Genomic DNA, 17,272 nt, shown 5'->3' on the forward strand with positions numbered 1-17,272 from the left:
AGTGAATTTTATGTAGTAATTTGAAAACAATTTATTTTTCAAGTATGATAAAGATATTTAAGCATAAAAAATTGTCTGTTTTTTGTCTCTCGTATATTTTATTACTTAAAATTAATTCATATTATAGAGGAATATTAACTGTGCAAAAGTTGTTACTATCAATGAGGTTTAAGTGTAGCAGAAAAGAATATCTACAATATGGTGAACTAAGATTTAAATTTTTGCTAAAAGAAGTGTCCACAATGTTTAATCATATCTCAATTGGAATTGTCTCCAAAGGAGAAAACTTTTGAGGAAAAAAAATATAAAAATTGTTTATAACAAGGTCACATTAAAAGTTTTATTAGTAAGTTTTATAATAATTATCTTAAAGTTATATATTTCATATGAGGAGCATTAGCAACACTTTTTAACACATATTCTATCATTGATTAAATTTATTGAAAATTACAAAATTTAAAAAGGAGACTCATTAAATGAAAGTTGAAACCTATAAAAAATTATTTCTAATTTCAATTAATAATAAAATGTATATTCAGAAGAATATATTAGAGGCATGCTACTAACATTTTTCATTTGAGATTGATTGATAGTATAATTTTTTCACACCAGTAGTACATGTTTATTAAACTCCCATAAATTATTTATATAACTGAAGAAAATACTGTTACTCAATTTTCTATATAAGTCCAAGTCACAAGTTTGCCTAAATGATTCTGAAAAATCGATTAAAACTAGCGGCATATTCTATTGGAAAAACAAATGAAAGTGACGGTTTAGAACCATAACCTCCTTTTTTAACTAGATATAAAGAACATGGTCATGTTCGGCCATTGTACCTAACTTCTTTAAGGGCTTAGCAGGATAGGGCTAGCACTGCATGGTTGGTATTAATGCAATAAGGACCGAAGCTCTATTCCCTCGCTTTGACCTTCCCTTATGGCTGAAGCTCTCAACAAACAAGGTTACATCGTAGTAGTCTGAGTGCATAACAATTTCTCCTCCATGTGCTAATTAAGCAATAAATAACATCTCATATATCATTTTAAACTGAATTTATGACATTCAACAACCTCAAGAACCGCAACTTAGTTCTTAAGGTCTCCACTACATCATAGATTCATAGTAGTACTGTTTAATTGTTTTCCATAATAAGCATGAATTAGCAGTTCCTACTAGAAAATAGTAGTATTAGCTATGCCATTTAGAGGAACTGCAACAACCCCGAAAAGTTACCAACAATAATGACCGCAAGCCTCAATCTCACACTCTGTGTAGAGAGTTTCAAGAAATGAAATTAACATATTGAGACACACCCTTCTTAGCTAGAAAGTTTGCACATAAGTTTATGTTAAGCATAGTATTTACGGCATCAACCATGCATCAGGTCATGATTTTTCCGAAAAGGACAACATACGCAGTGACTATTGTAATATTCTTGTTATTAGATTAGATAGATGATTCGCAAAGACAAGGCAAGGCATGCTAACAAGCTTGTTAGGAAAAAATGTTTTATTACTCATTTGATTATAGTTACAAAAAAAATATTTTAATACTTTACATATCATTTTAATCTCTTCTAATCTATATAAATATAATTTTAACCTTTTTAATCAAAGGAAATTTTTTGTAACTATAGGATGAAATAAGTAATTAATTTTTTCTTAGGAGAATTTTGAACAGGAGAGGGCATACAATTCTAAATTCTTACTATCGTATTCATGAGAAATCAAAACTATGATATACCGTAAAAAAAACTATGATATCAATTATGTAATTAGCAATTACATTGCCCAAAAGTATCAATGGCAATGTGTTCATCACTTTTGAGTATTAAAAAAAAACTAAAATTTACAAATGCCTTTAGTGAGCACTCGAAGAAAGACTCAAAATATAGCATGAGATGATCTCAAAGACTCTCAAAACTTGACCCCCATGCAACCAAAGCACAGATTTTCCTGCAAATGAGTAAGAAAGAAATACAGATCGATTAATACAGCCACAATAACAATACCAATTATTTGAATTATATATTCTGTTTAGCTACTATTTCTATAATTCAATTTCTCACAAAATTCAACCAGAAATAATGGATGCTAGAATTTTTTTTTCTAATAGACACTCTTGGTAGGCCTTACGAGGGAGAGGGTATGTATACGAGAATGAAAAGGATGTAAAAACTTTTGACTACCACGATGATTAACTTCAAGACCACAGACAAATCCGAAGGAAAGAAATTTCATTTATTCACTTATTCTGTGTACTGTAGCATTCAGCACAAGGGCCTTTTCAATTTATATACTTAAGCTAATGAAAATAGTACATGAAAGAAGTTTTTTCTTTTTACTTTTCACCGAAAATGTTTCCACAACTCATTCAAGTGATTCAACATATGAAAATATGCCCATACCTTGTCCATATTATGACCAATTTAGTTTGCTTCTTGTGCAAGAAGTGCAATTTCAATTTCCTGAAGTGACTTCCCTTTTGTTTCCAGAATATTTTTCTTCACAAAAACCACCGCTATCAAACAACAAAACCCAAAAATACTATACAGGAGTTGCGCCCCAATTAGCTCCAGCAAGCGCAAAAAAAATAGACCCACGAAGAAGTTTATCACCTGTTAAAGAAATGTTTACAATCTCAGAGAACATGATAACACTGGAGGAGACAAACTAAATGACACTGATATAATCTGAAAGGCCCAGACTTCCTTCAGACATGTATATTGTATTTGATGTACAGCCTGCTATTGAACACATATCAAGAGAACTAGAGAAAAGATCTAAGTAATTCTAATTAGTATATAATCTTCAGGAGCTCAAAATTTTAATCCCATACTTGGCAATCAACATGAGCAATATAATCTGTGAGAGCACCCCAAAATATTATAAACTGCTAAACTGCATACAGCCAAAGCCATCACCAACTATACTTGCAGTCAAGCATAAGCACCATGTAAGACTGGCTGTTAAAATATTATTGATTATTGAGGGGTCATCTCAAAAAAAAAAAAAGATTCTTCAAAATAATAACTTTCTTAATAATCGGACTCAGATACCATGTCAAGTTACTGATTATCTCTTACCTAAAAGGGTTAACTTGCAGACTTAAAGGAACCTTACTAGAATATAAGGGCACAGATCACTCAAATATCCAAACAGAATTTAGTTTTAAAATGTAAAAAGATCATAAAATATTTACTGGCACTTTCTGAGTTAAATATGGTAAAATATCACACATTAGTAGTAGATTTCATGTTTATAAGAATACAAAAGTCCGAAACGAGTTAAATACATTGGAAAGTAAAGCCGAAATAGAATAATGTAAGGACACTTTAAAGATGAATAATTGAATATGAAAACCTGGAAAGACAATTACCCAATGCACAGCCAGGCAAATTGCCATTGCCTTTGCTCTGATATTGCTGGGTAGTATTTCAGACATGATAAGACAAGGAACTGGACCAGCGCCGAAAGCAAATGACAGCACAAACCTGTGTTGTCCATTTCACATTTAGCAACATATATCATGAAACATGAGCTCTCAAAGTTGGACAGTTGGTAGAGATTTGTAATTTGGCAGTCAAATGAAGGAATGAAGGTATTTCAGATTCATAAGCAGTGTCCAACAATCAATGCAGCAGTTCATTTCAAAATAAATAATGCAAATATTTTCAAAATATAGTTAATGTTCAAAAATCCTTATTAGAATCATTGCCTTGTGATTCTGCAGATAAAATGAGATTGAAATCTACGTTAAACTATTACTAATGCATATATTTACTTGTGTATCTGATGCAGTGACAAACTAAGGATGCAAGTTATGAATTTCAGAAAAAGCATTGACTGATCCCCCTCCCAACAAACGCAAGTTGAACTTTCTGACCACTTACAGTAACATGCCACCAACAGATAAATACATTGATCCAAATCCTGATGCAAAAGAACTTGCAGCGATGACTTGTACACCCATTGATAACCCCTAAGCAAGAAAATAGGTAAAGATCAGATAATATAATTCTCATTACATAGCTTATGAAAATTAGTAGAAAATGTATAATTGGAAACGATGGAAAGAAATCCAACTATTAAACAGCATCGTAGGTAAGTTCCTACTATCAAATGGCTTAGATTTCTCTCCTGATGATTGTAGGAAAACCCAAGATAGGAAAGTGCAAAAGTGAAGTCCTACTCTTGGTGAGCTTGCTAAAATGGAAAACAAGCATGTGACTTGTGAATTGGCGGAAAATGGCCATGTACTGAGCATAATAATTTTTGGGCGGATTGTCAATTACTCAATTTTCACTGAAAACTACAGGAGATTCTAGTTAAACAATTGAGTCTTAATCTGGTTGGTTGTTATTGATACAAATTTTATGAGTGTATTTTTCCTGATTAGTCTAACTGAGCTAGTATTGTTTGTGTTTCTTTTATTAGCTATGTAAATATAGAATCAATCCTAACTTCTTGGTACTACACATTTCAGTCCTGAAAATCTGAAATCATGATGGAGTTACTCTCCTCTTGGATTTATTTTGTCATTCTATTCCAATACAAGATAGAGAAATTCATTCTTTGAACCTTTTATCTTTCCAATAATTTCCTACCAACACATCCTACCTAAATCCCACAAAACTATCAAGAAAACTATTCCATTTCCCATTTCAGGCTTCTTTGTCCAGCATTCCAGATTACATTCTATCCATTTTTACTGGCCTAGTCAAATGGGAGGTATGTTGCAGGCCATTGTTCAGCAGCTAAATGATTAAAGTGCCTTCCTAATTCCAGTGAAAGTTAATTCATATGGAACCCAATAAATGAATAATTAAAGCAATTACTGAATAGTAGTCTACTACAGTTTATGTCTAATGAAATTTTGTTCAAGTAATATTAGAGTTTAAAAGAGGTTGATTCAGCAATGTACGAATTTTCATTTTTCTTTCCTACCATGCCCAGAAAGCTACCCAGGAGCAGCACTTTCCTTCCAAGTTTATCCATCAGAATCATTGCAACTACTGACCCTGAAGAGGTATTACAAAACAAGGTTGAGAGGAATGAAGAGCAATTACAAATCAACAAATAAACAAAAAAGGAGTTAAGCCAGCAGATACCCAATAAATTGCAAACTCCTACACATGTGTTTGCAATAGCAGATGGTACACCAAAACTTTCAAAGACAGTTGAAGAGAAATAGAAAACAGCATTTATGCCAGATAGCTGCTGCAACGCAAAAAGTGTAGATCCAATGAACATCACTGCAAAATGCATTTAGTGATTTAGCAACCATAAATAAGACAACTATATACTATTGCAAAAACAAATGAATTAGAAATTATGATATGATTAAGCAATCGTCTAAAAGATACACTACTGTTCCAAAAGAATAAAATATTATGATATGTAGTTATGTACCTCTGAAATAGCGGCCACAGATTAATTCTGAAAGTTTTACTGAATCAGATCCATCGCCTCTGTCAGACTTTGAAAGTTCATTCATTGCAGGTTTCACATGTACTCCTCCCAAGAGCTTCTCAAATGAAGCTTCAGCTTCAATGGTTCTTCCTCTCTGAACAAAATCAAAGAAATATAAGTGCCTGTGTAGAAAAATAACATTAATCAATAACAAAAAGGAAAAAAAATTGGAAGGGTATATTTATTTATTATGAGGCACTTGGTACTCTTCTTATGAAATAATATAAATAAGTCAATCACAAGGTACAAAATAGATATCAGGAAGGATACATTTATTTATTAATTTAAAAGGGAATTAATCATTGGGAGAGGGAGACTCAGATTCTCAGAAATCTAGAGAAGAGGTATCAGTCATAATGGGAAGAGAGAATCTCCTCTCTTTTTTTCGTAAAGCGGGAGAAACAACATAGTCGAACAAAATGCACTGAGCAACAGTCTTTCTATAGCATCACATCAGCAAAACATTGTTCAGAGAGAGGGCATCAAAGAAACAGCCCTTCAAAAACCCTCTTCAGAATAAGAGAAAGTATTAAACAAAAAAAAAAACATAAATTAGAGATTTTAAGACATGGTAATTTTTTATAACCTCCCTCTTAAGATACACATATCGTCCAGCATTAAACTTTATATATCATTGCAAAGATCTAGTTCATACTCAAATATCTATAAGCCATGGTTGGGATCAAAATATTTATAGTCTAGCAGGAAGCCTCCAAAAAAGGATCCAAAATAGTCGAAAGCAAATACATTAAATTATGATAATTAGTTTAAGTTAACTTGAAAGTTCTTCTCAGTTTTAAACAAATGGAGATTAGATAACCTTGAAAAGCCAATGAGGACTCTCTGCACAGATCTCCATAAAAAGGGCAAGCATTGTAGCAGGAATGACAGATACCCAGAAACAAATCCGCCACCTGTGCACATAATTTCCAAGTAAATACTACCTTTTAAGAAAATACACATGGAAAAAAAAGTAACTGGAAATTGAATTGGCCTATAAATCTACAGTAAACATATGTTCATGAATTTGACCAAGCCCATTTAGCATTCCATACCAACCAACTATATCCTTGGCTGGAATTCCAATAAAGAGAGAACCCATGAGTCCAAGACATGTTGCAATTTGCGTTAAGGCCCCAAAAGCACCTCGTACCGCTGGAGGTGAGACCTACAAATGCAAATGGATTTAAGTAAATTGAAAAGACCTCTACTGATAAATATATTGATCTCAAACTGTAGAGAAAACAGAAAACAAATTGTGGTATCATCTAATATACCTCAGCCACATAAAGAGCTGCAACAGGTGGACCAAGTCCCATTCCAGTACCAACAAATAACCGTCCCAAAAGCATGCCCCAAAGAGTTTTTGCTGTTGCACTGCAAAAGTTGTGAATAATAAGTTTACAGCTTTATCTGCTGTTTTATTGCGATTGTAAGGACTTTTTTTTTCCTTCTTTCTCACTCTTCCTTTTCCCTTGCATTATCTATTTTATCTTCTGTTTTGTTTTTTTTTTTTTTCTATAGAAAACACCTTGGAATAAGATGACATTAATTTGGAGCATAGCCTTTGTACATCCTTTGCCACAATAAAATGCAAATTTTATTGCATAAGAATGCAAGGTGATACAAATAATGAAAGAGAAATTAATTTAAAACTTATGCTGCTGATACCTCATTCCAGCCCCAATTATCATAGGCAAAGCACACAACTGGAAACTTCTTCTACGCCCAACACCATCTGCAATCCATCCACTGAACAGAGATCCAACAAAAGCACCTCCTAAGCATATACTTACTACAAGACCTTCATCAAAATAAAAATAAAAGGAAGTAGATAAATATTTAAATGTAAAACATGATAAAGACATTAATGTTAGTCAGAAAATTAAGATGAAGTACCCTCAGCCATGGTATTCCCACTAAAGCCAAGATCTATAGAAATGCTCTCTAAGGTTTCATTGACTACTCTGCATTGGCAATAGCAATAAGAAAATTAGATAATTTCATAGAAACAAGAAGAATGATTGTGGATCAAGCCTGAGTGTAGAAGAACATACCCAATATGGTATCCATACAAGAATGAAGAAAGAGAAGCCACAATTACATGCCGCAAAGACCGCCGCCAACAAGGTTTGGCATTTGGTATACGAACTGAAGCTATGAGGAACGAAATTATTCTGTTAGTCATATCATTACAAACCAATTTCTCCAATTGGTATATTAAAATATTAAAGAGAAATTAAAAAAACACTTCTTTGTCGCTTTCTCTCCCTTCAGAAAGAAAAATTAAGAATCTGAAATTGCATATAGAAAATGAGACAGAAGCTCGTCATTTGTTGACATTTTAACTTTCTTAATTAGACAAGGCATGATTGATCACGTTTTGTGATGTGTATCAATCTATATGTACATGTACAATTTCTCTCTCAATGTCAAACCAAATTTCGTAAGCTAAATTTGTACTCAATTTTTAAGCATAAGCTACAAAAATCAATACTCATCAAAACATATACGCTCACTGCCCTTTTCCAAAATAAAAATTGTGTACTCAATTTTTAAGCATATGCTGCAGAAATTAATACTCATCACAATATATTCCCTCACATTTATTTTCTGAAGAGTCGAGTGATGGGAGAAATAGGCCAACACAATAACAAACTCTATAATAGAGTAATAAGCAGCGGAAATAAATTCCTCAAAACTTGCAAGAACATGTGAGCGCAAAATAGAAATTAAGAAAAAACTAGAGACACAATTTGTTTAACGTAAAAAACTCCTCAATGCAAGGGTAAAAACTACGGACCGTCCACTATAATCAATGAAAATACAAGAGAACTTCCAACAAGTGCACTAAAACGTGCTACAAATCAAAACAAACCCTCGATTGATACAATAGAGACAAAAAGATAAAACCCCAAAGTATAGAGCAGATAATGCGAAACACTTATCTCTCTCTACATATATCTTTTTCCCGATCCAGCCAGACAATTTGAAGTATCACACGCGTAGAACCTGCTGTCCAAAAATCAGCCCGATCCAACGGTGAACCAATCCACATTTGAAAAACACTCTCTAATGGGTATGCAAAAATCACAACCATTTTCCCTCTCCTTCTTTTCCCCTCTCAAACGAGTCTTTTGCAGTATCTCACTTTCTCTCTCTAATCTCAACCCTCTCCACTTATTAACTTAAATAAGTGAGACAAAATGGATCTTCTTTTTGGCCTTTACTCCAAGCCAAAAAACCCAACATTAAGTTCAGTCTCAGCTTCTATATCTAATTCCTTAGGTATATTTTGTATCTTTGATAACTCGTGGTCGCGGAATCACTCAAATACTAAATCAACAAATCCAAAATTAAAATAATAAAACTTAACTACTTAGTTTAATCGTAATAGTGTAATACTAATAAAACAAGTATATACAATAAGATTTTAAACTGCGGTCGCAATTACGGTTGCAGGAAATTGCAAACAAATGCGGCCCTCTGCTAATAGCCGAAAAACCTTGACGTTGCGGCCGACATTGCGGTTGCAGACAACTTTTTTTTAAAAAAATCTTGATATACATGAATAAGATAACAAAAACAAAGGTACCTAAATTTTCATCTTTATCGTGGCCAAGTATGTGTTCCCTTGATGACACTCGCTGCCGTCCCCGCATGGCAAAACGATAGAAAACTTCTCCAAAGTTCGCCAGCGAGAACCTTTCCACACAGCACACACTACTGCATCATCATCACAACAACAAACAAAGAACTCATCAGTTGCATTGCAGCACAAGGCATTGGCAACAACATCAATTACAACACCACACCAATCTCAAAATCAAAAATTAGAAAAGTTTTTCTCAGATCTAACACCCCCTCAGAACTTCGTTTTCGCGTTATTTTTCCATGCACATTATCATTCCCGAAATCCCACTGTTACTATTTTTGTTCCAAAGGTATTTTATTTATTTGAAGAGAATCACACAGATCAAGAAGCTTCTCTCACTGGCAACCCTTATCAGAAGAAAACTGAACACCCAATATGCAATCATACCCAACAAAGGAAAAATAAATTAAAAAAGGAGAGAAATTTAAAAGGTGGGGGATACCTTTTTGTTCTGAGATGAAGAATCTGGAATGGCGTTTGAAATGCAGAGGTTAACAGAGACAGAGAGAGAATGGTGGCGATTAGTAGAGAGTGAATGAAGTGTTATCACGGCAGTTGAGGACGAAGGCACGTGTCAGTATGCCCCGCAGTGTTGTGGTCAATATAATATAAAAGCTACCATAGATTTCGCATATGGATACGTGTAGTATAGATGTGTGTGTATTTGGACATGTGGCAGCTTCTAGAGCTATGGTGTCTGTCTGTCATGTCATGTGCTTCCGACAAGACTGAAAATTTGGCTGGGATTTAAATTTACATTTTGCTTGCACATTAATCATCTTCAACAGGAGTTGTTGTACAACACAAGAATGTAGAGTCTGATATGGTCAATATGATATTGATGGCTCTATTTTTCAAAAAAAGTAGGGAAGCTTTTTTCACTTGAAGTGTATGAATAAATGCTAATGCTATAAGATAGATTAATCTTCGTTTTTATGTTATTATTATTAGAGTAAATCAAATTCTAAGTGTTTTTTTTAAATTACATCTGATATCTTATTTTTTTACATTACTTATATATTTTTTTTAACGTCAATTAATTAATCTCAATTGAAATATATGAACAGATTAAATTATCATGATATTTTTTTACACTCGCACTCTCCCATGCTTTTCTTAATATATTCCTCTCTTTTTTTACATTATTTTTACCCCTTATATTAAGGTCATTAACTAACCTTAATTGAATTATGTAAGAAGATAAAATTGTCTTAACATCTTTGTTAAATATTTAATAATAAATTAACAATTGATCCTATGAATGGACCTTTCTTTAAACAATAATTTTTTTCTTTAATATTTACTTCTTATTTGAGATATTATATCAAATACATAGTCATCAAAAATAAATATTTCAAAGAAAGAAGTTAAAAACACAAATGCAGGATCAAAACACTAAAATTTGAAGCAAATGACCATATTCAATCAATAAACATAGTTAGGAACATGTTTAACAAAGACGCAATAACCAAACATCCAACACTAAAAAGAAGAAGAACAAAGGGTGTTAACACATGCGTACCAACAGATGAGTTCACGTCCAACAAAAAGTTGGATTTACGTTCAATTAGAGAAAAAAAGAAAAAGTGTTAAAATATTTTTTAAGTTGAAAATGATGTCATGACTTTTATGGAGCTAAGAGGAAGAAGATGAGGGTATTTTAGACCTAAATTTTTATTAAAAATCATGTGACCAATATGTACCTACTTTTTGTTAAATTATTTAGAGAAAAAAGGTTTAAGTGTAATATGAGCTAAATAATTAAAAAAACAATTTTGTAGGATGCAAAAGAATGAGAGATGTCGAATACAATTTGGAAAAAAACACACATAAGCAACTGTAATTTATTCTTATTATTATTATATTACCAAGTTACTAAACTATTAAAATTATCTATCATATGAGGATATTATTACTTGGGGATGGGTTACGTGTCTCGTTTTTACGTTTGTAATTTTTTTTTTCCTTTTTCTCTATTGTAAAAAAAACTAGAAAAATATAAAACATTTCACACTCCTAGATGTTTTTATTAAAATGGGTTGTTTGGTTTGTTCTTACTAGCTTGATGAGCCAAAACATGAAAATGGATGAAGTCAGATTGAATCGATTTTTGTGATTTTGATAGGCTTAATTCTAATTTAAAATTTAATTTGATCCTTCAATTATTAAAATTTTTAATTAGGTCCATTAAATACAACAATCATGTCATTTCTATGATTTTTTGAATGCTGACTAACGATCTTTCCTTTCTTTATTCTAACCCTTCCTCCAATTGTGTGCCACCGCAAGTCATAGCCAATTGCGTGCCAACCAACCGCAAGCCATGGAGAACAAAGAGTGGATCTCGTGGTGGCTTTGTGAAACGATCTCTTTGGCGACGAAAATGAGAGACGCAGAGGGCAACATGGCGGTTTTCGTTAGATTTGATTTTTGAAGATGAAGAGAACGAAAAGTGGATCTTGTGGTGAGGCGCTTTTTGGATATTGCAGTGGCTTTGCGAAGTGATATGAATATGGTTCATATTTGAAAGAATTGAACCAACCATCGTGATTTGGATTTGGATCTCATGGTGATCTTAGGGATCTAGATCTAGTGTTTGGTTTTCTTGAGACTTCTAGATTTTAAAAAAAAAAATACATCTCACATTGATTGTATTAGCAACCAATATATGCCAAAAAGGGTATACCATGTAAGAATTCGTGGTCGAATTGAATCTTCTTGTTCTTGAAAGCTTCCTAGGAATCCATGGTTATTCCTTTCTTCCACCGAAAAAGGTTTGTAGCATTTTTAACCGTTAAGAAACTTGATTGAACATTTTAATAATTAAGAGATTAAATTAAATTTTAAATTATAGTTAAGAAACCAAAGGTATAATTAAGTGATTTTGATCTTCGTCACAATTTGTTAGTTAGGCGAGGATTGAGCCAAATTCATATGTATTTTTTCATAATAAAAAAGATACCGGCAAAATAGATTCAGTAATTTTTGGGCCGACATTTCACCGGCCTAATCTGATTCATTTGGTCCATTGGATCAAACCAAATTAGTCTAATTTCTTTTGAGCCACCAATTTAAAAGCTCCTATGTATATGCACAGGCTAAGAAAGTAAAAAGGAAAAAATAAAAATAAAAAACAGTGGATCCCTGCTTTAAAAAGAGAAAGAATGTGTAAAATAATATTTGTTTTTTGAAAAATTGTCATGTCAATACGTGGTAACCAAATTGAAAGCTAGATAGTTTTAATAGAGTTTTAATATATCTATTGATTAGTGCTTAAAGAAAATATCATCTATTGTGAAAAATACTGTAGTCTTAAGAAAGAATCAGGTTTAAGGTGATAAAGGTGAATATTGACCATTGTTTTTCTCGGTGGTTGATGAGTTGATATGAATAAAGAACATACAGTTTTATTTATTTCTTATTTTGGTTGAAATTGTGAACATATATGGTGATGGCAATAGCCCTCAACTGACTGACAAGCAGTTCATCCATCTCTGATTGCGTAATTTATTGATTGACTACTTCGTACTTTTGTATTGACGAACGCAGGAATTTGAAGCGTGTACAAGAGCACAAAGGTATAGCATGATAAATGATTCAAAGAATAATACATGTAAGATGGGATATTCAATGTTTGCGCCCTTCTCTTTTCATATGTTCCTTTGGGACATTACATAAAATGAGAATGAGTCCCATTTTTAATCTTAATCAAAAGCATTCCTCGGGGCCTTGGTCTAAAGAGATTGACTATACAAAATTTCCCAAAGCATTAGCATTTTTTTACTATGAGAATACACATACAATGATTTTGTAAAGATTTATGGCAGTATATAAGTTGGCACTTAGCAGTTATGTTCTGGGCATTATTTAGGCTAGTTTTACTCTTGATAGTTTGATGCACAAGGGAACTCAGTTAAAATTGTATACAAAGAAACCAACACAAAAAAAGTAAGCTTTAACTCATTGATGTAATATAGTGGTCTTAAACCAAATAAATAATCCTTGCATTGACATTTACGATTGGAGTGAAGACAACCAAAGCCCCTTTCACCTTTTCCTCCCAATCTAGCATAGCATTTTGGCCGCACATCTTACTGGCCCAAGATATCTGATGCTGACTTGTTCAAGATTTGAAAAAGCTCTTCCCTGTATTAAGAAAATTCAAGTGAAGTTGCTTGCAAACTGAGTGCACTACAAGCTAATTTTTTTTTAATGAGATTCTCTTGACAAGAATCCGTGAGTGATCTTATTTATGAAATAAAAAGTTTCATTAGTTACATGAGATTAATCTCTTCATTAGATAGTTAATCATTATCCACTGTAAGTTTTCTTTTACTTTTCTCACTTCAGTTATTAAATCAGAGGTCTTAATATTATGATGTGGTTAATATTAAACAAACTTGTGGAAATAAGAATAAAGGGGACCAACATGCTTACCGGTCAGGTTTGAATATGAGATAGCGATAAGTAAACCACTGAAATTGAAAGGAAAAGTTAATAGAAACATAATTGGCATTAATAGAAACACACACCAATTATGCAGCACAGCACTTACCACGGAGTAAAATATTCCAATTAATTCCAGTACTGTTGGGAAAACTGGCAATTTGTCAATGGCCTACATACAACAATGACAAAAACAAAATCAGTAGGGTGCAAGCATTGGGATAAGATCTACAGACACTTGTTTTTCATGGAAAAAATATGTACAGGCTCAACAGCCAAATCAAGAAAGAAAGAAGGAATCTCTTGTGAAGCTGTTTTCACTTAAAAGAGGTTTTCAAATCCTTAAAAAATAATGATTTACTTATGGATCAAACTGTGATAGCCCCAATGGATTTGTTCTTCCACCATCAGATCATTTTTTTTCTAGCAGTGGCCATATCAGCCCATATGCTATGAAGCACTTGTACCTGCATTTGCTTCACATGTCCATAATTCAAACCCCTGATATTTTTGGATACTTCATTGATACATATTTATGAAGTATCCAGGCCTTTGAAAAAGGTTATGAAATTTAATACAGCAAGATACGAAACATAAAAGTGTACATAAGATAGAAATATAGAAACATTGTCTTTTGTTGAACCAAAAATAGAAGTTGTCCTCTTTATAGATGATGCTCGAGAAGGAAATGAGATTGACACTATTCTTAGTTCTTACTAGTAGGCAGTAAGCAAGTGACTTATGATGACAATGAACTATCATTTTTATTTTGATTTTAGTAATGTTGACAATTGCATACCTTTTATGCTTTATCAAATTTTAAATGTATCCTGCATATATTATATCCTATACATTTTAAGAAAAGTTGTATCGCTGTATCAGATACATATCATATCTAATACAATGTATCTAATCTGTGCATCATATCCATATGTCAATAGTTCAGCTAAATTATACAATCACGTATTCATTTCCAAAACACTGAAAGTGGCAAAGATTACCGCAATCAAATTTGTTGATGCCCAAAATGCTGCTATGGCTGCAAATCCCAAACCAATAAGTCCCAGACGGTCCTCAGGTTGATCCCACTGTTTAAAAATCAACAAACAGCAATGCAGGTATATGGTACCTTTTGTGTCTCTTTGAAAGAAAGACAAGGGTGGGAGTGGGAGGAAAAACTCACAACATTCTGAACAGACTTAAAAACAGTAAGGGTAGTTGAAGATTCAGAACTTTCTCCAGAAGCCTTCACAACAAAAGAAACATGATTCCGTCTCCCTGTGAAATGAGCAAAATGAAAGTCAGTAATCAGAAACATAAGAGATACAAACACTTCTAACACAAATCAGCAGAGGTTATATGCAATCAATAGTCATAATTGCTCCATACAACAATAAGTCAATGCAGTTCAAAATTGAGCTTTTTGTGCATGAAAAGTATACATATTTCACATACATGATACAACAACGACTTTCTTAATTGGATTCAACCTAATGCAAAAATCTCATGAATTTTACATAGTGCCAGGGTGCATAACCATGCCAAAAAGCCACCAGAAACCACTTATACTAAGATTTTCAGTTAATATTTAATTTCTAGAGACAGAGAATTGCCAAATTCCAATTCCAAGCAGATGAGTTTACAGTTCAACCTTTGTAACGATATCATTTGACAACCAAGAATTATGCAGAAGAAAACCTAACCATTTCTTCCTACTGGATTACCCGATCAAAATTTTCCCTTTGAAACTGAACTTTCCAGGTCAAAGATTACTTACTTACTTTGATTTGAACCAATTATGCTTGAAAAAAAACAAAACACTACTGAGGATAAAACCATTTTGTGCGAATGGGAACACAAATCTCAACTTTGAAAGAAAAGGGTTACCTGAAAGAAGAGAAAAAGGGGAACTTGGGAAGTTGCCCGGATGATATTTTCTAGCAGGGAGCAGCAATGGTGGCGGCAAGCTTGCAACAATGGAAGCCATTTGCAATGCACCCCTAAATGTTGTGGCAGAAATAACAACAATAATAATAATAAAAAAAAAACTAAACTTTGGGTTGAGGTTCCCTCCAATGATAATCAGAATCAGATGTCAGAAATCAGATCCTCCAATGATAATCAGATTTCAGAAATCAAAAGTAAGATTGCCTTGTATTGTATTGTATGTAGTATGTAGTATTACTCTAGTGCAAAGGATGAGTGAGACACAGCCAATGAAAGGAATGTGCACCACAAAAAAATAAAATACAATCTCTTTTTTGTATATTTATTTTACTGTGCTTTCCAGTTCCCAGCCATAAAATTCTAAAGATGTTAAATAGGTTTTATTTTTAAAACTGGATTTTGTATCCAAAATTTGCAAAATATGTAATATTTTATTTTATATTATTAATTATTTATAATGATGTTAAATAGTTTTTTATTTAAATTGATGTATATTTTGTTATTATAACTTATTAGAAAAGTATTAAATTATTTATTTAATATCTTAAGAATTCATTTAATATCAATTTAGCTATTAAAAAATTAAAATATTAAACAAGTCTCTTAAATACTACTACAAAATAACCACTTTATCAAGTTCTAAATAAATATTACTTTTATGTCTTTTAAAAATCTTAAAAACATAATATCATTAATATTTGAAAAACAAAATAGTTGTAAGAAAATATTTGAAAAATTAGTGATTTGATCTTTAAAAAGGTTTTTTTTTTAAAAAAATATTTTAAAAAGTTGAATAATTTTTTAATATTGATTTTAAAAAAAGTAATTCATTTTATTTCACCAAATAACGAATCAAAATATTTTCTTGCACCAAAAATAAAGTAGTGATAGGGAGAGAAAGTCTCACTATTTTTTTACATTAATTATCTATTAATAAAATTAATAGATATTTTCAGTAATATAATGGAGGAAAAAAAGAAAAAAAAATGTGTTATTTTCTATTTTTCCATAGACCAACCCTAATGAGTTAGAACATCTAAGATTATCCCTCAAATTAATGAGTTGATAGTGATGTTCTGAATTATTAGAATATGTTTGGAAATCAAATAAAAAAAATATTTTTGAGGTAAAATATTTTTGCAAGAAAATTAAAATCTTTACTTTTAGTTTCATTATATTTTTATCCGTTCACATATCATTAATTTTAACCCTAAATCAAAGATGCATCAATCGAGTGACTACTTCAAATTATCTACGTACTGGTTGCTAACTATTACATCAGAAACTTTAGCATGAATTGCGTCCTGCTAAACTTCTCTATTACCCATGGTCCCGCATGAGTGATGCATGGCAACAAAACTTTGAATAGGAATTAAAAGAGTCTCTCTTGTAATAGTTAAAAATTGAAAAATTAATTTATTAAATAATAAAATTATGATTTATTTAAAAAAGATAACAAGAAAAATAAATAAATATATTAAAAATAAAAAACTAAAACGTAGACGTTAACGTTTAAAAAAATATTATTTTAAGTAATGTTTTAAAAATATTAAAAATTATTAAAAAAAACTCATGTTTGAATAGTCAAATGAAATTTTGAATTAATCAAAAAGTTAAAACTAATTAAAATTTGTTATCTAACTTTCGAATTTTATATTTTGTTGTTATAATATTATTATAAAAATTGTATTGAGTTGTTTTATTTTTAGTTGTTGCATAAGGAAAGGAGAAATCCACATTTTTATCATTT

At 31.8% G+C, this 17,272-nt stretch overlaps 2 protein-coding genes across 3 annotated transcripts; both read right to left on the bottom strand.

The window, feature by feature from the left end:
- Positions 1-1,743: 1,743 nt before the first annotated feature.
- Positions 1,744-9,720, bottom strand: LOC114422398 (probable plastidic glucose transporter 3). Of its 2 annotated transcripts, none has more exons than XM_028388730.1 (15): positions 9,572-9,720; positions 9,070-9,200; positions 7,532-7,631; positions 7,374-7,441; positions 7,146-7,278; positions 6,752-6,851; positions 6,530-6,642; positions 6,295-6,388; positions 5,415-5,568; positions 5,114-5,257; positions 4,950-5,023; positions 3,896-3,984; positions 3,382-3,496; positions 2,411-2,620; positions 1,744-1,958 (listed from the first exon to the last, which is right to left on the bottom strand). In XM_028388730.1, exons 2-14 carry the CDS (start codon positions 9,134-9,136, stop codon positions 2,432-2,434), a joined length of 1,440 nt encoding a protein of 479 aa, XP_028244531.1. In that variant the 5' UTR covers positions 9,137-9,200; positions 9,572-9,720; the 3' UTR covers positions 1,744-1,958; positions 2,411-2,431. The 2 variants fall into 2 exon arrangements, with proteins under 2 accessions (XP_028244531.1, XP_028244532.1); XM_028388731.1 differs by lacking the exon at positions 9,572-9,720 and adding an exon at positions 9,336-9,499.
- Positions 9,721-12,964: 3,244 nt separating this feature from the next.
- LOC114422400 (protein CURVATURE THYLAKOID 1C, chloroplastic-like) lies at positions 12,965-15,806 on the bottom strand. Its single transcript, XM_028388734.1, has 6 exons — positions 15,463-15,806; positions 14,759-14,853; positions 14,577-14,663; positions 13,685-13,747; positions 13,567-13,604; positions 12,965-13,275 (listed from the first exon to the last, which is right to left on the bottom strand). Exons 1-6 carry the CDS (start codon positions 15,560-15,562, stop codon positions 13,221-13,223), a joined length of 438 nt encoding a protein of 145 aa, XP_028244535.1. The 5' UTR covers positions 15,563-15,806; the 3' UTR covers positions 12,965-13,220.
- Between the last annotated feature and the right edge of the window lie 1,466 nt (positions 15,807-17,272).

This window comes from Glycine soja, chromosome 8, assembly GCF_004193775.1.
Source record: "Glycine soja cultivar W05 chromosome 8, ASM419377v2, whole genome shotgun sequence".
In the NCBI taxonomy this organism is placed as follows: Eukaryota; Viridiplantae; Streptophyta; class Magnoliopsida; order Fabales; family Fabaceae; genus Glycine; species Glycine soja.